At 43.5% G+C, this 25,228-nt stretch overlaps 1 protein-coding gene across 1 annotated transcript; it reads left to right on the forward strand.

Moving 5' to 3' along the window:
* Window positions 1-621: 621 nt before the first annotated feature.
* On the forward strand, window positions 622-25,024 carry LOC121551269 (lysophospholipase D GDPD1). The gene is made up of 10 exons (XM_045223172.1): window positions 622-1,567; window positions 1,884-1,926; window positions 13,759-13,894; window positions 14,128-14,173; window positions 15,891-16,009; window positions 17,632-17,721; window positions 17,920-18,053; window positions 18,561-18,620; window positions 18,736-18,787; window positions 24,298-25,024. Exons 1-10 carry the CDS (start codon window positions 1,429-1,431, stop codon window positions 24,424-24,426), a joined length of 948 nt encoding a protein of 315 aa, XP_045079107.1. The 5' UTR covers window positions 622-1,428; the 3' UTR covers window positions 24,427-25,024.
* The last annotated feature ends 204 nt before the right edge of the window (window positions 25,025-25,228 follow it).

The following is a 25,228-nucleotide window of genomic DNA, read 5'->3' on the forward strand; positions in this document are numbered from 1 at the left end:
TCTCTCCTGTTCCGAGCCAAGCTGTCTGGTTGGACAACTCTTCTTACACCTCTTCCTCTGCATGCGTTCGGTATTCTCCCACAGCGCTCATCCTCTGTTTACTTCATCAAGGTTTGGGAATGTGTAAATCAAGGCTAGACTTTAGTTTAATAGCTAATGCAGGACTGAGTGAAAGACTGCATTTGATATGCTGGATGGTTACAGAAGGCAAAGGGCACTAGCATGTCTTACATTTTAAGAGTACCTGCTTCGACTGGACCTTGGATTGTGTGTGACCTTGTCAGTTGAGGAAGGAATGCTATACTGGGGAGTGAAAGATTGTTTCTCTGGCATACATGCTATGCTGTTGATTCTCTCAGATGTATCTAGTTCAGTTACTGTTGTTTGATACCTTTCAGCATTTCTATTGACGTAAACAATGCTGTGCTATACAGTATTCTGCTGAATTTGCATCCCTGTGTGTGAAAGTGCATTAACATAGCTTTTGACACCTATCCATTGTTAGGTACACTGTGTGTGTGATAAAACTGAGTTTACAAACCCATCCTTTGTTAAATACAACCATCTCAACCTGCTATGCATCAACGCTTGCTCACACGGCCTTTACCAGCCTATACTGTTAGCTCTCTCATATCTGTTGCTAGAGGTAACAGCCATTCTGTTATCATTACGTTCATATTCCCACCCATAAACGCATGTTTATGATGGACTAGTATTCGTTAACTGATTTTAAAGCTTTGTGTGGGTCCAAGTTACAGAGAGCGAAGGAGATAGGGTTGACTACAAACACAACCCAGGGAGGGAAGGAGAGTAGAGTTAGGTGAGGTTATGAGTCCAAGTTTTGCTAGGCATTCGAGTGCAAGTAATGGGAGTGACATCTTGTGAGACCTTGTGACACTTCCTTCAGAAGCCTCCTTTGGGCAGACTGGTTTGTCAAGTTTTTTTTTTTTTTACTGTATGAAAATTGTTCCAACTTTCTGTTCTAGGCTGACTGGTGACCGATGGACTGACTGAGAGGGAGAGAGAAACCGAGTGATCAGAATAAGAGAAGGAGTAGTAGAGTGGAGGATAGAAAGAGAGAATATAATTGTGTAAAAAAGAGACAGTCGAGTGAAGTTTAGAATATGAGCAGGTCAATTCAATGTCTTTAGATGCATTTGAAGAGGATTTGGAGTGGTTCCTTCATCGGTTATTAGTTACCAGTGTTATGAAGCAGCTCTGTGGGGGATAGCTGAAAATATTCAAAGTATTTTATTACAACTTGAAAACAAGGGGACTCATCTCTGGCAGGTTTTTTCCCGTCACTTGTAGGTGTCCTATTCATTTATTGTTAGAGTATCTAGGAGGATCCAAGGACGTCTGCCTTTTGATCCTGAGCCTAATTGCCATCGGACACTTTTGAGGACTGTTTTTGGAGGGGAATTGATTATGGCCAGTTCCCTGTACTTTATCCTGCCGGCCCTAGGGGGCTACACCCTGGCATCACTCTACCTGTTGAAGAACCCTCAGATCCTCCACAAGAAGAAACGTGCTGCCTTCCACTGCACCCACATCTCACACAGAGGAGGTAAGGAAGGAACGGTGGAGGGAAGTAGTAGTTACCTTGCTGCTTCACCTTTCCTCTGTAACCATTGATGTGAATGGGCTGGACTAGTGAAAGTGGAATGTTTGGAGCCTGTGGTGTAGCTGCAAGCAGGAGTGCTGAGTGACTTTATTGATTTGGCCCAGAGTCACACTGTATCTGGATAAATATTTGGCTCTGATTTGAACTATCCTGTCATTTCAAGTCCGTGGGGATCAAGGAAAAGCAGGCCATAGAGTGAGAGTCTTGGAGCTGATTTGACACTGATGTTCTTTGCTTTTCTCCTGATCTGTGTTGGCAGGAAGCGGCGAGAGGATAGAGAGCACCATGGAGGCCTTCACGCAGTAAGTGACCAACCCTGACCAAACCTGACTTCAGATCAGTTACAGTGCTTATCATAAGTATTCACCTCCCTTGGATTTTTTCACATTGTATTGTGTTACAAAGTGGTATTAAAATGGATGTAACTATTTTTTTTTCAACGATCTAAACAAAATGCTCTGTCAATTTTTTTTTAAAGTTAACGAGTCAATACGTGTTAGAAACACCTTTGGCAGCAATTACAGGTGCGATTATTTTGGGGTAAGTCTCTAAGAGCTTTGCACACCTGGATTGTGAGATATTTGCCCGTTATTCTTTAAAAAATCTCTGTCAATTTGGTTGTTGTTCATTGCTAGACACACGCAGCCATTTTCAAGTCTCGCAATAGATTTACAAGCAGATTTACAGTACCAGTCAAAAGTTTGGACACCTACTCATTCCAGGGTTTTTCTTTATTTTTACTATTTTCTACATTGTAGAATAATAGTGAAGACATCAAAACAATGAAATAACACATATGGAATCATGTAGTAACCAAAAAAGTGTTAAACAAATCAAAATATATTTTATATTTGTGATTCTTCAAATAGCCACCCTTTGCCTTGATGACAGCTTTGCACACTCTTGGCATTCTCTCAACCAGCTTCACCTGGAATGCTTTTCCAACAGTCTTGAAGGAGTTCCCACATATGCTGAGCACTTGTTGGCTGCTTTTCCTTCACATCAAATAAATGTTGATTTGTTTAACACTTTCTTGGTTACTACATGAGGTCGGGTGATTGTGGAGGCCAGGTCATCTGATGCAGCACTCCATCTCCTTCTTGGTAAAATAGCCCTTCCACAGCCTGAAGGTCTGTTGGGTCATTGTCCTGTTGAAAAACAAATAATAGTTCCACTAAGCCCAAACCAGATGGGATGGCGTATCGCTGCAGAATGCTGTGGTAGCCATGCTGGTTAAGTGTGCCTTGAATTCTAAATAAATCACAATGTGTCACCAGCAAAGCACCCCCACACCATAACACCTCCTCCTCCATGCTTTACGGTGGGAAATATACATGCGGAGATCATCCAGCAATTCGACCATGAAGGCCTGATTCACACAGTCTCCTCTGAACAGTTGATGTTGAGATGTGTCTGTTACTTGAACTCTGTGAATCATTTATTTGGCCTGCAATTTCTGAGGCTGGTAACTCTATTGAACTTATCCTCTGCAGCAGAGGTAACTCTGGATCTTCCATTCCTGTGGCGGTCCTCATGAGAGCCAGTTTCATCATAGCACTTGATGGTTTTTGTGACCGCACTTGAAGAAACTGTCAAAGTTCTCGAAATGTTTCGTATTGACTGACCTTCATGTCTTAAAGTAATGATGAACTGTTATTTCTCTTTGCTTATTTGCGCTGTTCTTGCCATAATATGGACTTGGTCTTTTACCAAATAGAGCTATCTTCTGTATACCCCCCTACCTTGTCACGACACAACTGATTGGCTCAAACGCATTATTAAGGAAAGAAGTTCCACAAATTAACGTTTAAGAAGGCACACCTGTTAATTGAAATGCATTCCAGGTGACTACCTCATGAAGCTGGTTGAGAGAATGCCAAGAGTGTGCAAAGCTGTCATCAAGGCAAAGGGTGGCTATTTGAAGAATCTCAAATATAAAATAAATGTTGATTTGTTTAACACTTTCTTGGTTACTACATGATTCCATATGTGTTATTTCATAGTTTTGATGTCTTCACTATTATTCTACAATGTAAAACAATAGTAAAAATAAAGAAAAACCCTTGAATGAGTAGATTTGTCTAAGCCTTTGACTGGTCGTGGTCAAAAGTTTTAAGAATGACACAAATATTAATTTTCACAAAGTCTGCTGCCTCAGTTTTTATGATGGCAATTTGCATATACTCCAGAATGTTATGAAGAGTGATCAGATGAATTGCAATTAATTGCAAAGTCCCTCTTTGCCATGAAAATGAACTTAATCCCCAAAAAACATTTCCATTGCATCTCAGCACTGCCACAAAAGGACCAGCTGACATCATGTCAGTGATTCTCCCGTTAACACAGGTGAGAGTGTTGACGAGGACAAGGCTGGAGATCACTCTGTCATGCTGATTGAGTTAGAATAACAGACTGGAAGCTTTAAAAGGAGGGTGGTGCTTGAAATCCCACCCAACTACCTCATCCCTATATTGTTATTTATTTTGCTCTTTTGCACCCCAGTATCTCTATTTACACATCATCTCTTGCACATCTAGCATTCCAGTGTTAATACTATTGTAATTATTCTGCACTATAGCCTATTTATTGCCTTACCTCCATAACTTGCTACATTTGCACACACTGTATATATATTTTCTGTTGTATTTCTGACTTTATGTTTTTTTTACCCCATATGTAACTCTGTGTTGTTTTTATTGCACTACTTTGCTTTATCTTGGCCAGGTCGCAGTTGTAAATGAGAACCTGTTCTCAACTGGCTTACCTGGTTAAATAAAGGTGAAATAAAAAAATCATTGTTCTTCCTCTGTTAACCATGGTTACCTGTAAGGAAACACGTGCCGTCATCATTGGTTTGCACAAAAAGGGCTTCACAGGCAAGGATATTGCTGCTAGTAAGATTGCACCTAAATCAACCATTTATCGGATCATCAAGAACTTCAAGGAGAGAGGTTCAATTGTTGTGAAGAAGGCTTCAGGGCGCCCAAGAAGGTCCAGCAAGCGCCAGGACCGTCTCCTAAAGTTGATTCAGCTGCAGGATCGGGGCACCACCAGTGCAGAGCAGGTGTGAGTGCATCTGCACCCACAGTGAGGCGAATACTTTTGGAGGATGGCCTGGTGTCAAGAAGGGCAGCGAGGAAGCCACTTCTCTCCAGGAAAAACATCAGGGACAGACTGATATTCTGCAAAAGGTACAGGGATTGGACTGCTGAGGACTGGGGTAAAGTCATTTTCTCTGATGAATCCCCTTTCCGATTGTTTGGGGCATCCGGAAAAAAGCTTGTCTGGAGAAGACAAGGTGAGCGCTACCATCAGTCTTGTGTCATGACAACAGTAAAGCATCCTGAGACCATTAATGTGTGGGGTTGCTTCTCAGCCAAGGGAGTGGGCTCACTCACAATTTTGCCTAAGAACACAGCCATGAATAAAGAATGGTACCAACACATCCTCCGAGAGCAACTTCTCCCAACCATCCAAGAACAGTTTGGTGACGACCAATGCCTTTTCCAGCATGATGAGCACCTTGCCATAAGGCAAAAGTGATAACTAAGTGGCTCGGGGAACAAAACATCGACATTTTGGGTCCATGGCCAGGAAACTCCCAAGACCTTAATCCCATTGAGAACTTGTGGTCAATCATCAAGAGGCGGGTCGACAAACAGAAACCCACAAATTCTGACAAACTCCAAGCATTGATTATGCAAGAATGGGCTGCCATCAGTCAGGATGTGGCCCAGAAGTTAATTGACAGCATGCCAGGGCGGATTGCAGAGGTCTTGAAAAAGAAGGGTCAACACTGCAAATATTGACTCTTTGCATAAACTTAATGTAATTGTCAATAAAAGCCTTTGACACTTATGGAATGCTTGTAATTATACTTCAGTATACCATAGTAACATCTGACAAAAATATCTAAAAACAATGAAGCAGCAAACTTTGTGAAGACCAATACTTGTGTTACGACTGTAAGTCAAAACTGTATGTAGGCCACTCAGGAACATACACTCATTGGAGGCTGCTGAGGGGAGTACGGCGCATAATAATGGATGGAAAGGAGTCAATGGAGTGGTATCAACCACATGGAAACCACGTCTTTGATGTGATTGATACCTTTCCATTTACTCCATTCCAGCCATTATTATGAGCCGTCCTCCCCTCAGCAGCCTCCACTGCATTCACTGTCTTCTAGGTTATTGTCCTGCTGAAAGGTGAATTCATCTTCCAGTGTGTGGTGAAAAGCAGACTGAACCAGGTTTTCATTCAGTTAATACTCTCGGTACAACACAACTGTATGTGAGTCATGCTCTCACGACTTCGATTGAAGAACTAAAATCATGCCTGACAAGGCCACTGAAATCCACGCCTCACTGGAACCCTTCAATTCTTCTGCTCTTCACCTCGATGTCAGTAGGAACGATTCATGCCAAAAACAAACATTTTTGGAACATGAGACAGACCTTTTGCTAACTGAACTGTCCCTTTGTGGTAGCGTGTGCTCACCCGTTGTGTGCAAACCAATTCGTTATTCTATGGAGTGCTTGGCCTGGCTGTAGCAATGAGTAAGATGGCTAACACAACCGAAACGATGAAGGCTAAGAAGCTGGGTTCGGGACCATGCCCAAATGAATAAAAATATACTCACGTTTGTTGTCTTGTATGTCTCAGCTCGGTGCATTCTCTGGCTGCCTTCGCTCGAATCAGTTAGTGTGTAGGCCTAGAGGATGTTTTCACTAACTGTGGCTTGCCCACGGCTGGCACTGTTCTCCTAGTCCAAGGCGCAGGTTCTCTTGACAATTGTGTAGCATTCTTGAGGGGCCTTGGTGTTTCCGATAGTGACTTCCTCTCCCGGTTGCCTGTACCTCGGCTGAGTCTGAGTTGCAGGACGCAGAGAGGTCTTTGGTCGGAGCCAATGTCTTGTCTGCCTGGTCGTGGTGTATGCGGTAGCTGTCTGCACCCAAGCTGTCTGTTACTGGATACCACTCGAAGAGTGAGGGCGGCCAGGTTTGGTGGGTACCCCCCGCCGCCTGTGTCTGCCTTGGTCAAGCACCGCTTGCCTCCCTTCCCAGATTCTTTGTTGATGAAGGTTCCGGTCCCACTTTGGTGATCTGGTCATACGTAGACCTTTTGAGACCATGCTAGCTAAACAAGCACTGCATTGCGTGCTATCCACGTTGGCTAACTCACAGAGGCGAGCTAGCTATTACTAGTTATTCCTGCCTTCCCATGGTGGAGCTGCTTGGGTAGCTCTCTTGTTTAGTATATGTAGAGTTAAGTCACTTGTTTATTCTAAATGCACCATGCTGCGGTCGAAGAGGCTAGCTAGCTTAGATTAAAAAGCTTCCTGCCTAACGTCGGCTTGGATGTGTAACTTCCAGCGAGTGAAATATACTAGCTTTCCCCCAGCACCTCCGATGAGGAAGCAGCCCCTGAGCACTTGGCTCGGGTAACCCCTGGAACGAGGGTCCTTGGCACGGGTGTGAGTGACCAGTGCGCCCCTCCACAAAAACATTACTGTGACAACAGTGCCCCACGTTTGGTTACGGTCCAAACAAGGTACCATGTCAGCCCTTGCCGGAGCCCCCGTGCCCTTTAAGTGGTTGTTGGTAGCAGAGTCGAGGGAATTAGCAGGGTTGGACACGACCATGCTATTATCCCACACAAAGTCTCTTTGGTTATCAAAATCTCTCCCAGTCCCGATGGTGGTGTCCCGGCCTTTCAGATGGCGCTTCACAGAAGGCTTGCTGTCTGCACCGACCAATGGCGCACATACGCAGTGTCACCCTGGATCATGCCAACAGTGATGTCGGGGTACAGGCTACAATTTGTTGTGCGTTCCCCACGCTTCTGCAGCATCATCACTTCGACTGTTCCAGAGTCCTCATCACCCGTTTTGAGGGAGGAAATATCCTCCCGTCTTCAGAAGCAGGCAATCCGAGTGGTTCCTATGTCGAAGATCCAGGATGGCTGGTACGGACGGTATTTCCTGGTTCCGAAAAAGGACGGGATTGTACGTTCCATTGGAGACCTACAGTGCTATGAAAAAGTATTTGCCCCCTAATTTTCTCTACTTTTGCATATTTGTGATACTGAATGTTATCAGATCTTCAACCAAAACCTAATATTAGATAAAGGGAACATAAGTGAACAAATAACACAACAATTACACATTTATTTCATTTATTTCATAAACAAAGTTATGCAACACCCAATTCCCCTGTGTGAAAAAGTAATTGCCCCCTTACACTCAATAACTGGTTGTGCCACCTTTAGCTGCAATGACCAACCAAATGCTTCCTGTAGTTGTTGATCAGTCTCTCACGTCGCTGTGGAGGAATTTTGGCCCACTCTTCCATGCAGAACTGCTTTAACTCAGTGACGTGTGGGTTTTCAAGCATGAACTGCTCGTTTCAAGTCCTGCCACAACATCTCAATTGGGATTAGGTCTGGACTTTGACTAGGCCATTCCAAAACTTCAAATTTGTTGCTTTTTAGCTATTTTGATGTAGACTTGATTGTGTGTTTTGGATCATTGTCTTGCTGCATGACCCAGCTGCGCTTCTGCTTCAGCTCACAGACGGATGGTCTGACATTCTCCTGTAGAATTATCTGATACAGAGCAGAATTCATGGTTCCTTCTATTAAGGCAAGTCGTCCAGGTCCTGAGGCAGCAAAGCATCCCCAAACCATCACACCACCACCACCATGCTTGACCTTTGGTATGATGTTCTTACTGTGGAATGCAGAGTTTGGTTTGCTATTGTCAGGGGGCTCCCATGGGCTGAATTGTATCCTGCAAGGTGATCACGACAGCCGCATCCACCCAAGGGTGGGGTGCGCTATACGAAGGCAACTCGATTCGAGTGGTATGGACAGTGGTTCGGAGCGCACTGCATATCAATTACCTGGAGCTCCTAATGATGTATCTGGCACTCAGGTGCTTCCCCCTGCTTTTATCGGGCCGGCTTGTGCTGGTCAGAACCGACAATATGTCAGTGGTGGCATGCATCAACAGACGGGGAGAGACTCTGTCTCTCTCCCTCCTTCTGTCTCTCTCCCTCCTAACCTTGGCTCGCTCCATAATGCTGGGAAGCAGTGCGCACATGCTCTTGCTTCGGGCGACACATTTCCCCAGTTGCCTAAACTTGGGTGCAGAACTTTTATCCAGTTGGGACCCTCTCTCTCAGGAGTGGAGGCGACACCCCTGGGTGGTCTTCCAGATATGGGAAATGTTCGGCAGGGTCGACGTAGATCTTTATGCATCTCGAGAAAATATGCATTGTCGTCTGTTTTTCTCGATAAGGGACCCGAGCGCTCCGTTGGGAACGGACGCACTAGCGCACCAGTGGCCTTGGACCGTCCTTTACGCATTTCCCCCAGTGGAGCTGATTCAGCCCACATTGGAGATTTTGCGGCTGGAGGGCTTGTCATTGATTCTTGTGGCTCCCCGTTGGCCCAAGCAACCTTGGTTCGCGGAGATCATTCGCCTGTTGGGCGGGGGCCTGTGGCAACTCCCGCTGCGCAGGGATCTGTTGTCCCAGGCGCACGGACGGGTTTGGCACCCTCGGCCAGAGATTTGGGATCGGTGGGCTTGAGAGGTCCAATATGACTGTTAGAGGTTTACCTCCGAACTTGATTGCTACTATTCAGTCCACAAAGGCGCCCTCCAAGTGTGTGGCAGGCATTTGAGATTGGGTGCCAAAATAAAGGAATTGTTTCTTTTCAGAGTTCTCTGGGGGACATGTTAATGTTCCCACAGGAGTGTTTCGAGCAGGGTCGTCCATTCACCACTTTGAAAGTGTACATGGCGGCTATTTCAGCATGTCATGTTGGAATTGGTGGTGCCACTCCAGGGACTCATCCCTTGGCGGTGCGGTTCCTAAAATGTGTGCACCGTCTCAGACTGGTTTCTAAACCTATTGCGCCCAGTTGGGATTTAGCTTTGGTTTTGGATGCTATGTGCAAGGTCCCCCTTGAAACCACTGGAGTCTGTGGATCTGAAGATCCTCTCCTACAAGACCTCCTTGCTCGTGGCTTTGTCCTCGGCTAAATGCGTTGGGTATCTCCATGCGTTATCCATACACTCTTCCTGTACACAGTTCGCCCCTGGCGACTCTAAGGTGACGTCGTTTCCAAATACGGCCTTCGCCCCGAAAGTCATGAATATATCCTATAGGTCATTAGCTTTTGATCTATTTCCCTTTTTCGCCTCCTCCTTTTGCTTCTGATGAGCAACAGAGGTTACATGCCCTGTGTCCAGTATGAGCTTTACGCACATACATTAAGGGGACCCTGGATATCCAGTTATGTGACCAGCTTTTTGTCTGTTTTGCTAATCCAGCTCCCTGAAGGGCGCTCTCTAAAAAGCGTCTTTCCCACAGAATTGTGGAGGCTATCTCCCTGGCATATAGCAGCAAGGGTTACCGAACGGTGTATGCGTCCACTCCACCAGGCGCGTTATTTAAAGGGTTGACTGTTGGGGATATTTGTGCTGCGGCGAGTTAGGCATCACCACACACTTTTGTGAGGTTTTATCGCTTGGATGTCACTGCTCCCAGTGTAGCCCACAGCTGGGAGAGGAAATGGTCATTAGGCAGCACGCAGTGTGCGCAATACCCAGACTACTGGGTGGTCTGCCATGGGTCATTTCATTTGGTATCCGTTGGGCCCGGCTTGTGGCGGGATTCTAGTTCCCCATACATGTGTAGTACGGAGAGTACTGACTGAAAGGGAACTTAACGTTATGACTATAACTACTGTTCTCTGAAGGAGAGAAATGAGGTACAAGACCTGTTTGGCCCTGTGCTGCCCGGTTCTGGACTCGGTGAAGAGCGGTACTGAATTGAAACCAGAAATTTGACATTGTTTTTCCATTGGAATTTGGTTGTACTTTTAGAGGGTTGAAAGGGGCAAGTATAACGCAAACGTCTAGCAACCCAAAGGTTGCGTGTTCGAATCTCATCACGGATAACTTTATCATGTTAGCTAATTAGCAACTTTGCAACTACTTACTATTTTCTTTAGCTACTTTGCAACTACTTAGCATGTTAGCTAACCCTTCCCATAACCCTAACCTTAACCCTTTTAGCTAGCCCTTCACCTAACCCTAACCATAACCTTAACCCAGTCACTACAACGATACAGGCGTCCTTCCTAACTCATTTGCCAGAGGGGAAGGTATTTCACCATGAGGCCAATGGTGACTTTAAAACTGTACAGAGTTTAATGGCTGTGATAGGAGAAAACTGAGGATGGATCAACAACATTGTAGTTACTCCACAATACTAACCTAATTGTCAGATTGAAAAGCCTGTACAGAATAACAATATTCTAAAACATGCATCCTGTTTGCAACAAGGCAATAAAGTAATACGGCAAAAAATGTGGCAAAGCAATTAACTTTTTGTCCTGAATACAAAGTGTTCTGTTTGGGGCAAATCCAATACAACACATTACTGAGTACCACTCTTCATATTTTCAAGCATGGTGGTGGCTGCATCATGTTATGGGTATGCTTATAATCATTAAGGACTGGGGAGTTTTTCAGGATAAAAAATAAACAGAATGGAGCTAAGCACAGGCAAAATCCTAGAGGAAAACCTGCTTCAGTCTGCTTTCCACCAGACTCTAGGAGATGAATTCACCTTTCAGCAGGACAATAACCTAAAACACAAGGCCAAATCTACACTGGAGTTGCTTACCAAGAAGACAGTGAATGTTCCGGAGTGGCCGAGTTACAATTTTGACTTAAATCTACTTGAAAATCTATGGCAAAACCTGAAAATGGTTGTCTAACAATGATCATCAACAACAAATTTGACAGAGTTTGAAGAATTTTGAAAAGAATAATGGGCAAATGTTGCACAATCCAGGTGTGGAATGCTCTTAGAGACTTACCCAGAAAGACTCACAGCTGTAATCGATGCCAAAGGTTCTTCTACAAAGTATTATACAACGGGTGGGTCTAATACTGAATGCTGATTGGTTAAAACCACATTCCAGCCGGTGTCTATTCCACAAGTTACCACCGGCTAAATCTATGACGTTAAAATGCCTATTTACTCTGTTCCATCTGACTGCGCAATCCACTGTCTCATCAACCCAGCCAGGCAATTTATAAACTTGATCTCCACTATAAAAAGCATCTAGACATTATCTCACATTTCTTTTAGACTAACATTTAGTTTTCAACAGCGGAGATTTGTATAAACCTTGCTGTCTGTCTCTCCGACATTTGCAACATTGTTTCAATATTCAAATTCGATCTCCTGCTGTCCCATAGTAATGAAGGTGTCGGGAGTCGGGACAAGACAGACCGGAAGGCAGCGTTTCTCAGCCAGTCTAAATCATGAGTCAGCTGGCATCATTTTCATGGATATATACAAAAGTCAAATTAAATGAAGTGCTGCTAGTTTGCAAACTCTCCAGCTTCAGTTTGAAGTGATTGTGTTAGCTGTGTTGTTGGCTAGCTCCTCTGAACAACCGTGTCCTGACGAGAGAGCACATTTTCTATGCCAGGCGGAATCGCGCCTCATTAGCTCATTGTTATGGATGTATCCAAATAAATTACACTAGAAAGCAACTTAAACAAATGCAAATGAAGCTACTTTGCTGTTTTCTGTCTGCACTGTTTGACGTGACTGTAAGTTAGCCGTAGTTGGCTAGCTAGCAAGCAAGGGATAAGAACATTGCCAGCCAGTATGGCGATGGAACATTTAGAACTAACGACTGGGTCACGTCCATAGATACAGAACAAAAAGACTGAACAACTGGGTCGAGTCTCTGGCAACCGAACCGATAGAATGTACGACCAGCCGGCTTGGGTAGCAACCCTGGATTTGTGTCGGGACTATATCTTGTGGAAGGATCAAATAGTATGAATAAATTCATCAAAATAATGTTTTTAATGAAAATATGTCAATCATTATTTGACTATGTTGGTAACCCGTTGTACAAAAGTGATAATGCCCTTGAAGCCGGTGTTTGGAGGAGACTTCGTCTCGGGCCTAACACCACATTCTCGGGCATTATCACTTAATTGAATCAGGGGTGTGAATACAGTTCGTATGTAAATTTGATATTTCTGTCATTAATTTTCAATAAATATGGGGTATTGTGTGTGTGTGTGTGTGTGTGTGTGTGTGTATATGGGTGAGAAAAAAATATATTTAATCCATTTTGAGTTCAGGCTGTAACACAACTAAATGTGGTCTAAGCCGAGTGGCGCAGTGGTCTAAGGCACTGCATCGCAGTGCTATCTGTGCCACTAGAGATCCTGGTTCGAATCCAGGCTCTGTCGTAGCCGGCCGTGACCGGCTACGACAGAGCCAGCGTCGTCCAGGGTAGGGGAGGGAATGGCCGGCAGGGATGTAGCTCAGTTGGTAGAGCATGGCGTTTGCAACGCCAGGGTTGTGGGTTCGATTCCCACGGGGGGCCAGTATGAAAAATATAATGTATGCACTCACTAACTGTAAGTCGCTCTGGATAAGAGCGTCTGCTAAATGACTAAAATGTAGATGATGTAAAATGAATAAGTCAAGGGGTATGAATACTTTCTGAAGGCACTGTAGGTCCATTATAACAGTTTCGATTTGGTAGATTTTTGTATTTTTCTCAAACCACCCTCAGGCCGGATTGGACCCCCTCGCGGGCCGGATCCGGGCCGTATGTTTGACACCCCTGACCTAGATTCAATCAGATCAAGCATTAACCCACGCTAACCGACACCCGCACAGCTGGTGTTTTGGCAGTGTCATAGCCGGTAACTGCGTTGGAGCTGTCAAATCAGTGAGCAGCTGCTCGTGTGGTCATTGTCACAAAGCCACACCCGTCCCACTCACGTTAGAAGTTCAGAACTAGAAAGTGTGGGCTATATAGAAATAATAAAACTCAAATTGAAAACCATTCAACAAAACATTTCAGCCTAATCGATGTGTAGATTTGTATCACACATTCCAGTGTTGGAACTTGAAAACATGGCTACATGGGATTTCTACTAATGTGCCACTATCCGCAATAAGTATGATGCCAAGAGCCACTTGTGGATTGACTCTACCGCAGTTCCACCTATGACACCATCAAAACAACAGCTAAGTGGGTGTCGGCATTGAATCTAGCCCCCCCCCCTTCCCCCTCAGTGCGGTGGAGCAGGGTACAGGAATGCTGGAGCTGGACTGTCACCTGACCCGGGACAGTCATGTGATCGTGTCACATGACGAAAACCTCCTGAGGCAGACCGGCCATGATGTCACCATCTCCTCCCTAAACCTAGAGGTCAGAGGTCAAATGTTTATTAAAACCATAGAAATAGAATGTAAAACTCCCCGTGATTGTTGCTCTTTGTTACCATAGCTATTCTGACCATAATGTGTATGTATTATAATGTGAATACATGTTTATAAGCTGTTTATGAGCTTTTATAAGCTGTTCCATACAGCTTATTAAGACAGTAGTGAGACAGTTCATTCATTTTGTAGAATAAAATACTAATTGTGTTTTCTTTTCAGGAGTTACCCCTGTATAAGGACAGACTGGAGGTCACGTTTTATGCAGGTATCTACTGTAGCACATACACACACATACACTATATGGCCAAAAGTGGTCGTCGAACATCTCATTCAAAAATCATAGGCATTAATATGGAGTTGGTCCCCCCTTTGCTGCTATAACAGCCTCCACTCTTCTGGGAAGGCTTTCCACTAGATGTTGGAACATTGCTGCGGGGACTTGCTTCCAATCAGCCACAAGAGCATTAGTGAGGTTGGGCACTGAAGTTGGGCGATTAGGCCTGGCTCGCAGTCGGCGTTCCAATTCATCCCAAAGGTGTTCGATGGGGTTGAGGTCAGGACTCTGTGCAGGCCAGTTAAGTTTTTCCACACCGATCTCGACAAACCATTTCTGTATGGACCTCGGTTTGTGCACGGGGCATTGTCATGCTGAAACATGAAAGGGCCTTCTCCAAACTGTTTCCACAAAGTTGGAAGCACAGATTTGTCTAGAATGTCACTGTATGCTGTAGCGTTAAGATTTCCCTTCACTAGAACTAAGGGGCCTAGCCCGAACCATGATAAACAGCCCCAGGCCATTATTCCTCCTCCACCAAACTTTACAGTTGGCACTATGCATTGGGGCAGGTAGCATTCTCCTGGCAACCGCCAAACCCAGATTAGTCCGTCGGACTGCCAGATGGTGAATTGTGATTCATCACTCCAGAGAACGTGTTTCCACTGCTCCAGAGTCCAATGGCAGCGAGCTTTACACCACTCCAGCCTACGCTTGACATTGCGCATGGTGATCTTAGGCTTGTGTGTGGTTGCTCGGCCATGGAAACCCATTTCCCCATGAACAGTTCTTGTGCTGATGTTGCTTCCAGAGGCAGAGTGTTGCAACCGAGGACAGACGATTTTTACGCACTTCAGCACTCTGTGTTCCCATTCTGTGAGCTTGTGTGGCCTACCCCTTGGCGGCTGCGCCGTTGTTGCTCCTAGATGTTTCCACTTCACAATAACAGCACTTACAGTTGACCGGGGCAGATCTAACAGGGCAGAAATTTGAGGAACTGACTTATTGGAAAAGGGTATCCTATGGCGGTGCCACATTGAAAGGTACTGAGCTCTTCAGTACGAGCCATTCTACTGCCAATGTTTGTCAATGGAGATTGCATGGCTGTGTGCTTGATTTTATATACCTGTCAGCAACGGGTGTGGCAGAAATAGCCAAATCCACTTATTTTAAGGGTGTCCACATACTTTTGGTGATATAGTGTATGTCTCGATCAGACCGACAGCGTCATTGCATCAATGCTATGTAATAAATTCAATATTCAAACTTTTTTAATTATGTAATCCAATGTTTTTTTGTGGCTATGTGTGCAACAAAAGTTCAACACCTTTTGCTACTATTTCTGTCAAGTCTAAGCATACAATTGTATGTATACGTTGCACCATGCAGAACGCACTGCAACTGCCTCTGCAACGCAATGCTGCAAGGCAAATGTAGCATTCCATTGGAAATTAATGTACTTCTGGTGTACCAAAATGCAAAGGCGCTGTCGGTCTAATCGAGGCAATACACACACAGAGAGACACACACACACACCCTGAATCATCCACCATACTTCTCTGACAGAAGTGGGTCGATGGCATAGACAAATGCTCCTTGTGAAGTTTTGTACCTGTGTGTGTGTGTGTGTGTGCGTACGTATGTATATTCACTGCCCCACCCTTCTCCCTCCCATCCTCTCCCTTTCGTCCCTCCGTTCCAACACCAGGCCGCTACAGCACCGGTACAGACAGGAAGTTCACCCTATTGGAGGAAGTGTTCAAGAAGTTTCCTAAGATGCCAGTCAACATCGAGATCAAAGAGGACAACAGCTTGCTGATTGAGAAAGTACAGGACTAAGCTGAATTGAATCAAATCCAACTATATTTCAACTTTACATTGTTTTAAAGTGACCCAACTGAGCTGAATCCAATTAAATTCAACATTATTTACAGAATATACTTTATTAATAAAGTTAAATATATCAAAGTTATAGCAGCAATGAACGGGGTTCACAGGATTACAGAAAGGACACAAGATAGTTGGATAACAAAGCAAGCAGTCTATCATGTAGGAACTATCTTCCTTTATGTGCAATCAGTGAAAGCTTTACCATGGTTATACATTTACATTTTAGTCATTTAGCAGACGCTCTTATCCAGAGCGACTTACAGGAGCAATTAGGGTTAAGTGCCTTGCTTAAGGGCACATCGACAGATTTTTCACCTAGTCGGCTCGGGGATTAGAACCAGCGACCTTTCGGTTACTGGCACAACGCTCTTACCCACTAAGCTACCTGCCGCCCCCTTATCTCTCAATACCACAAGGATGACGACATCTATTGTGCCACTAACTGGTCTAGTGCAGCAATCCAATGTTACAGTGACTTTATAGTCACACAGCTTCTAAGGACATATACACTGGTTTACATACCAAATTTCATGGCCCCATGTCCATCGGTTCAGTTCTTATAGCCTTGGTGTGATATGGTGCCATCTAGTCGTGTAACGTGGCCGTCTTTGAATGCAGCAACTGATCATTCTCATTTTTTACATTTACATTTTAGTCATTTAGCAGACGCTCTTATCCAGAGCGACTTACAGTTAGTGAGTGCATACATTTTCATACTGGCCCCCGTGGGAATCGAACCCACAACCCTGGCGTTGCAAACGCCATGCTCTACCAACTGAGCTACACGGGGCCTATTCATTAGAGGGTAATTAATTGAGTCTATACCAAATCTGGAGTTAAATCTGATTCATGGTTCGTGAGAAGAAGATTTGAAAAGTATTTTTAGCATTAGCATATGTGCTAACGTGTATTTATAGGTACAGTGCAGCCATATTTGAATGCAGCAACTAAAACCATTAAAGACTGATGTAATGAGTCTAAATACAAAATCTGGACTGAATCTGACATATGGTTCTTGAGGAGAAGATGATTGCAGATGATTTTGAGCATAAGCGTTACATATGCAGAATTAGTTGTTAATAGTTTCCTTGTTTTTTTAGATATCAATACCAATTTCAGTGTAATTCATCTTAGAGTCCTTGATATCCTGACGGGCCTTATGGGTACTTGAGGCAAATTTGTTCAGCATGAGGAAAGACACCTAGGTCAAACAGGGCGGCGGATATGAGGGTTTATGTGAGACCGCTTATAACAGTGCCACCTATAGGCCAATCGGTACCATTTATTTTGCCCAATTTTACTTATGGTCTCTAGTTTCTGTGTGCCAAATTAGAAAAAAAGTTGGCAATCTATGCTTGAGTTATTTGACCATGTCAAGGAAAAAATTATCTAAGAATAACCATAGGTTTCACAGCTTTGCTGAATGGCTAAGTCACAGACAACGAATAACTCCTCTCACCCTTTCTCTCCCTTTCTGCCCCGGTCTCCAAACATCTCTCTTCCGTCTCTCTCTTCCATTTCTCTCTCTCTCGCGCCATACCTCCTTCTGTCTCTCTCAGGTGTCCAACTTGGTGAAACAGTATGATAGAGAGAACCTCACAGTGTGGGCGACTGCGGACTCTACCATTATGAACAAGTGCTGCAGAACTGTAAGTGTCAACTAGGGGGAAATACAATAAACTGAACCAGGGATCTCTAACTCCAACTCCTCTCCTAGGGAGAGATTTATTTTCTTGCACTCTCTCAACCCACCCTCTCTCTCTTCCCTGTCCCTCCTGCTATCTTCCATCCTCTATCTCTCCTCCCCTCTCTCTCTCTCTCTCTCTGCTCTCCCTCTCTCCTTGTAGAACTCCACCATGCCCTATAGTTTCAGTATGAGACGAGGGCTGCAGCTGCTCCTCCTTTACTACAGCGGCCTGCTGCCCTTTGTACCGCTGGGAGAGAGCTTCCTGCAGTTCTACCTGCCCCGCATTTTCAACAGGTAGGTGTGTGTGTGTGTGTGTGTGTGTGTGTGTGTGTGTGTGTGTGTGTGTGTGTTTGTGTGTGTACGCGCGCATATGTGTTTTTTTGCGTATGGGTTCCAAAGTTAACATGCTGATACAGTACCCATCTGACTTCACCATCATCTGACTTCACCATCATCCGACTTCACCATCATCCGACTTCACCATCATCTGACTTCACCATCATCTGACTTCACCATCATCTGACTTCACCATCATCTGACTTCACCATCATCTGACTTCACCATCATCTGACTTCACCATCATCTGACTTCACCATCATCTGACTTCACCATCTGTGCATGGGTGTGTGTGGTCACATGTTTATCTTAGGTGCACACGGATGTGTGGTGACAGAGAGCTTTCTATTGTTCTATCTGTCTGGCAACCCTGTGTGTGTGTGTGTGCGCGTGTGTGTGCGTGCGTGTGTGCGTGTATGTCGTAAATTGTAACTGTATCATCTAATCTCATTCTATTTGATGCAGGACATATATTCCTGAGGAGCGTCTTCTGAAGAACAGAATGGTCATCTATCTGTTAGAAAAGTGGGTACATTTATTACAGTAACAAAGCAGTTCCCTTTCCTTACTAAAACCAAAAGACCATATACAAGCTTTGATGAAAGATTAAACCACCTGCAAATGTTTCATGTTGTTCCAGATTAACGATGAGGAAGAGTCTATTCAAACATCTGGTCAACAGAGGAATTCAGGTACAGAGCAACCATTATCATCATCATTATCATCATCATTATCATTATCATTACTATTATCATCTTAATAATCATTTTCGTTACTGCCGTCACTTCCTAGCCCCTTCTGCTAACTTCTACCGCTTCAGTATGTCATGGGCTTTCAGTAGGCTCAGCAGAGCTCCTGTTACATCCCACTTTCTCTTATCTAGCCCTTTAAGAACTGTAGACACTGAGGGTGTAGGGCAAGGGGCAAACATAGGAGGGGGTCCAATCCAGCCCAATTTTAGTGCAATTTCTCTGTTATACTGATCTATAATGGGCTTATGGATGATTAGTGGGCAACGGCCGGCCCCCCAAGATGGGTCGGCCGGGTTTTCTGATAGACTGAAGTCACGCAAACTCATATTCAAAGTCAAACGCGGCATCAGCAAAGAGACCTGCTCCGACTCTGTCATCAGTTAGATAGCCAAGATCATGGGTTGTAAAAAACGGAAAGGGTGCCTATAAACGTAGAAAGGGCACATTCTACATTGTCACCTCACTCAAAACGTCCTATTTATTGGGCAGCTAAAACCATGATTTGGTCAAACAGTAAAGTACATTATCCTCATTAAGTTTCCACTTCTTCAGGTGTAGAACCCCACATTAATTAGTTTAGGATATTAGTTAGTGCACATAAACATGTATGTAATTCATCTCTATTGAACAAATATAAATCTGGAAATTCTGGAGTCCTATTTTGACAATAAACCCCAAATTCATGACAATCACTGAATTAGCACATAAAAATATCTTAACATGCATTCCTGCTTGGACGTGAATACCTCAGTAGTCTATTTATTATCCTTCTTAATAAAGCACTACGAATGACTTTATAACATGATTACTCATGATTTGGGTCCGACCACCAACTGTAAAAGTAAGTGGCACCAGTGGAAAATGATAGTCTGGAAGCCTGTAATAGAAATTAATAGGATAGGTGTTGATTCAGGGGGAAAACATATGAAAGGCACTCATTTGCAATATAGGCTAAGGCCTAGATTCAATCAGATCAAGTGTTAACCGGCGATAGCTGCACTGCTGATGTTTTGGCGGTGTCGGAGGTGTAACAACGTTGGAGCTGTCAAATCGGTGTGCAGCTGCTCTTGATTATTGTCACAAAGCCACACCCGTCCCACTCACGTTAGAAGTTCAGAACAAAAAAGTGTAGGCTATATAGAAATAATGACGCTCATATTGAAAATCATTAAACAAAATAATGAGGATTTCTATCAGCCAAATCGAAGTGTAGATTAACATCTCAAATTCCAGTGTTCGAAATGATAAACAAGGCTGCATGGGATGCGACTCCGTGCAGCCAATGACAATGTCTGCTTTAGGTATAATGCCAGGAGCTGCTTGTGGATTTGACAGCTCTAACACAGTTCCGACATTGCCAAGACAACTGCTATGCGGCTGTTGGCTAAAGCAGAAGAAGCACAGAGGAACAGCAGAGAAGATGCTGAGACAGAGACACACACAACAGGGAGGCAAATAAAATAGCTAGAGCAGAGGCACAGTTATAGTGGTGAGTTGTATCTCCAGTGGTGCTTTTACATACAGTGGGGAAATAAAGTATTTAGTCAGCCACCAATTGTGCAAGTTCTCCCACTTAAAAAGATGAGAGGCCTGTAATTTTCATCATAGGTACACGTCAACTATGACAGACACATTGAGATTTTTTTTTCTCCAGAAAGTCACATTGTAGGATTTTTTATGAATTTATTTGCAAATTATGGTGGAAAATAAGTATTTGGTCACCTACAAACAAGCAAGATTTCTGGCTCTCACAGACCTGTAACTTCTTCTTTAAGAGGCTCCTCTGTCCTCCACTCGTTACCTGTATTAATGGCACCTGTTTGAACTTGTTATCAGTATAAAAGACACCTGTCCACAACCTCAAACAGTCACACTCCAAACTCCACTATGGCCAAGACCAAAGAGCTGTCAAAGGACACCAGAAACAAAATTGTAGACCTGCACCAGGCTGGGAAGACTGAATCTGCAATAGGTAAGCAGCTTGGTTTGAAGAAATCAACTGTGGGAGCAATTATTAGGAAATGGAAGACATACAAGACCACTGATAATCTCCCTCGATCTGGGGCTCCACGCAAGATCTCACCCCGTGGGGTCAAAATGATCACAAGAACGGTGAACAAAAATCCCAGAACCACACGGGGGGACCTAGTGAATGACCTGCAGAGAGCTGGGACCAAAGTAACAAAGCCTACCATCAGTAACACACTACGCCGCCAGGGACTCAAATCCTGCAGTGCCAGACGTGTCCCCCTGCTTAAGCCAGTACATGTCCAGGCCTGTCTGAAGTTTGCTAGAGTGCATTTGGATGATCCAGAAGAGGATTGGGAAAATGTCATATAGTCAGATGAAACCAAAATAGAACTTTTTGGTAAAAACTCAACTCGTCGTGTTTGGAGGACAAAGAATGCTGAGTTGCATCCAAAGAACACCATACCTACTGTGAAGCATGGGGGTGGAAACATCATGCTTTGGGCCTGTTTTTCTGCAAAGGGACCAGGACGACTGATCCGTGTAAAGGAAAGAATGAATGGGGCCATGTAAGATTTTGAGTGAAAACCTCCTTCCATCAGCAAGGGCATTGAAGATGAAACGTGGCTGGGTCTTTCAGCATGACAATGATCCCAAACACACCGCCCGGGCAACGAAGGAGTGGCTTCGTAATAAGCATTTCAAGGTCCTGGAGTGGCCTAGCCAGTCTCCAGATCTCAACCCCATAGAAAATCTTTGGAGGGAGTTGAAAGTCCGTGTTGCCCAGCGACAGCCCCAAAACATCACTGCTCTAGAGGAGATCTGCATGGAGGAAAGGGCCAAAATACCAGCAACAGTGTGTGAAAACCTTGTGAAGACTTACAGAAAACGTTTGACCTGTGTCATTGCCAACAAAGTATTGAGAAACTTTTGTTATTGACCAAATACTTATTTTCCACCATAATTTGCAAATAAATTCATAAAAAATCCTACAATGTGATTTTCTGGATTTTTTTTCTCATTTTGTCTGTCATAGTTGACGTGTACCTATGATGAAAATTACAGGCCTCTCTCATCTTTTTAAGTGGGAGAACTTGCACAATTGGTGGCTGACTAAATACTTTTTTCCCCCACTGTATTGTATTTGTTTTAAACATGAGCTGGTTAAAAAAAGAGGAGGAGGACCATGTTTTGCCAGTCACTGGTACAGAAATGGTTGGACTATTTTTTGCAAATTTTGACGGCGAGGACATAAAACCAATTTTCAGTGCGGCGCTCTTCAACTTGTTGAAGACCGAATGCGTCCCCGGGTCAAAATGAGTTTGACACTCCTGGTGAAGGGACAGGTGACTGAAATAGAACCAAGGTCATGTTAATTTGAGAACACCGTAGAAAAACGTTGCGCAACAAAAAATGAAAAAGAGCATTTCTCATTGAATGTTAAGATATTTCAACTCCCTGTTTCACTTTGTTTTGGACAATTTTCTTCTGTTTTGTATCTAATGAACACGACCCAGCCCCCTCACTCATATCCACCCACATAAAAAAATACTATAGTAATTATTGTAGTGTTTTTGCAGATTTTAGTATACTGTAGTAATCACTGTAGTGTTTTTGTAGAATGTACTTAACTGTAGTATTTACTATAGCGTTTTTGTTTTATTATCTTTGACATAGAAGTGGAGGCTTTCTCCTTCAGGAAACCTACTGGAGAAATAAATACTACATTTACATTTACATTTACGTCATTTAGCAGACGCTCTTATCCAGAGCGACTTACAAATAGGTGCATTCACCTTATAGCCAGTAGGATAACCACTTTACAATGTTTTTTTTTTTTTTTTTTTTTTTTTTTTGGGGGGGTTGGGGGTAAGGGGGGGGTAGAAGGATTACTTTATCCTATCCCAGGTATTCCTTAAAGAGGTGGGGTTTCAAATGTCTCCGGAAGGTGGTGAGTGACTCTGCTGTCCTGGCGTCGTGAGGGAGCTTGTTCCACCATTGGGGTGCCAGAGCAGCGAACAGTTTTAACTGGGCTGAGCGGGAGAGCAAATTTTCCATAACCTGTAGGTAGGTAGGTAGGACTGGGGTCTGAATGAATAGTTCAGAGCTTCTGCTCTTTTCTATAACCTGTAGGGAACACAATATATGGTCTACACTTAGCATGTAGGTTTCTCACTTACAATGCATTCGGAAATTATTCCGACCCCTTCACCTTTTCCACATTTTGTTCCGTTACAGCCTTATTCTAAAATTGATTCAATAGTTTTTTCCCCTCATCAATCTACACACAATACGCCATAATGACAAAGCAAAAACAGTTTTTTTGAAATGTTTGCCAATGTATTAAAAATAAAAAACGGAAATATCACATTTACATAAGTATTCATACCCTTTGCTATGAGACTCGAAATTGAGCTCAGGTGTATCCTGTTTCGATTGATAATCCTTGAAATGTTTCTACAACTTGACTGGAGTCCACCTGTGGTTAATTCAATTGATTGGACATGATTTGGAAAGGCACACACCTGTCTATATAAGGCCCCACAGTTGATAGAGCATGTCAGAGCAAAAACCAAAAAGTGAAGGGGCCTGAATACTTTCTGAATGCACTGTATGGGTGGCACAAAATGGGATATGGGGGAGGGGAATGGGCATGTATTTATGCAAATCCAATACTGTAGTTCCTCAATACCTCTTTGAAGTCACGTAGATCACATCATTACGCTCTTTTTGTTTACAAAGCCCTGCTCCACAAACTTCAAACTTACCTAACATCACTGTTAAGATTTAAAGTGACAAGTTATCGAACTCGTTCACAGGGTTGGTTAACTCTGGAGACTCCTTTGGTGTCTAGAGAGTTAGGTAAATCAGCCTTTAATTTCCTTGCACCTTACGTGTGGAATGATCTACAATACACTTTAAAATTGGAGGAATTGGTGCCTCAATGGCATTTCAGACAGTTGTTAGGAGACCTTTTTACTGAGGAATGTATCTGTTTTTTATTATTGTGTTTAAATTTTTGTGTATATAATAAAGTGTATTTATTGTTTATGAATGTGTAGTTTAATGTGTTTATTGTATTTTGTATTGTGGCGCTTATACAGGGCTCATCTGGAAAAGAGACATTGGTCTCAGCATTGACTCCCTGTCAAAATAAAGGTTAAATAAAAAAATAGTATTTACTATAATTAAAGTGTTTTTGCGGACTATAGTGTTTCTGCGGACATTACTGTAGTATTTACTACAGTGCTTATTTTTGCGGATAATACTGTAGTATTCACTATAGTATTCTACAGTATACTACAACATTCTAAAGTAAAATTACTACACATGATCAAGGGATACTACAGTGTGTAGTACAGTATTCTACAGTATACAAAAGTTTACTATAGAATTCTATAGTAAGTACTGTAGTATTTTTAAAGTAAGCTGTAGTATTTTTTCATGTAGGATAACTGACGTCTGGCCCTCTCTGTCCTCAGGTGCACCTGTTCGTCTGCAACGAGGATCCGGACATCGAGGTGGCGTTCGAAGCAGGAGCCACAGGCGTCATGACAGACTACCCCACCCTCCTGACTAACTATCTACACAGACACAGGAGTCAAGATTGACAGCCCAAACCTCCAATCAAACTACTGATTCCCAAACAGGGTTCTTGACTGCAGCTCAAGCTACCTATCAAGAGACCTCCACTCGTACGTTGTTTATCACTGAAAGAACCACACTGAAATCACAATTTTCCTTCACAACTCCAGTCTCCACCTTTGAGCAAAAGGACAGTTCTGTGAGGAAGTTGCCTGAAAAGCACAGATCCAAGACCGCGTAACTTTCCCAAATCCCAACCTTAACCAATAGAGGGAAAAACACAAAACCAACCTCTGATCAATGTCTTTAGGCAACTTCATTCCATCTACACAAAAGGATGTCACTTACACTTACTGTCTTTTGGTTAATGGATTGTGGCCAAATATTAACACACTGTTCACCTCTCTCTGCAACCTTCCCAAACCCTAATGGATCTATCAGGGGCTGTCTGGATGTTGTTGGGGGGAAAAGTGATTTCTTTAAGTCTATATCCTTGACGTTCTCTCATGTTATGACATTTACATAATATAACTGACTTTTGGGGTCTTTATGACAGGCTATACAAGTAGTATGTTTATCAATGCAAAGATGATTTAAATAAATACTTGTATTGTTTTAAGTGTTCTCAAGACCAGCCTCCATTTGTTTATACCACCGGAAAATAATGGCTTCCCACACACACACACACACACACAGTATTTATGTATTTACTTGCTTCACTTCCTCATTCTCTCAGCCCAGGCCATGGTCAAAGTCCGCTCACGATTTTTAACAATAATCTACCAGCCAGTCCGGTCCCAGTGGGAAACAAAGGCTGCACTTTCCTGA

The sequence above is a fragment of the Coregonus clupeaformis genome, chromosome 10, assembly GCF_020615455.1.
Source record: "Coregonus clupeaformis isolate EN_2021a chromosome 10, ASM2061545v1, whole genome shotgun sequence".
NCBI classification, from domain to species: Eukaryota; Metazoa; Chordata; class Actinopteri; order Salmoniformes; family Salmonidae; genus Coregonus; species Coregonus clupeaformis.

Excerpts from the sequence above, each read along its gene's own strand:
- LOC121551269 (XM_045223172.1), top strand. The coding sequence starts at position 1,429 with ATGGCCAGTTCCCTGTACTTTATCCTGCCGGCCCTAGGGGGCTACACC. Across the intron at positions 14,174-15,890 it reads GGAGGTCACGTTTTATGCAG|GCCGCTACAGCACCGGTACA; the intron begins GTATCTACTGTA and ends TTCCAACACCAG. Across the intron at positions 18,788-24,297 it reads TGGTCAACAGAGGAATTCAG|GTGCACCTGTTCGTCTGCAA; the intron begins GTACAGAGCAAC and ends CTCTGTCCTCAG.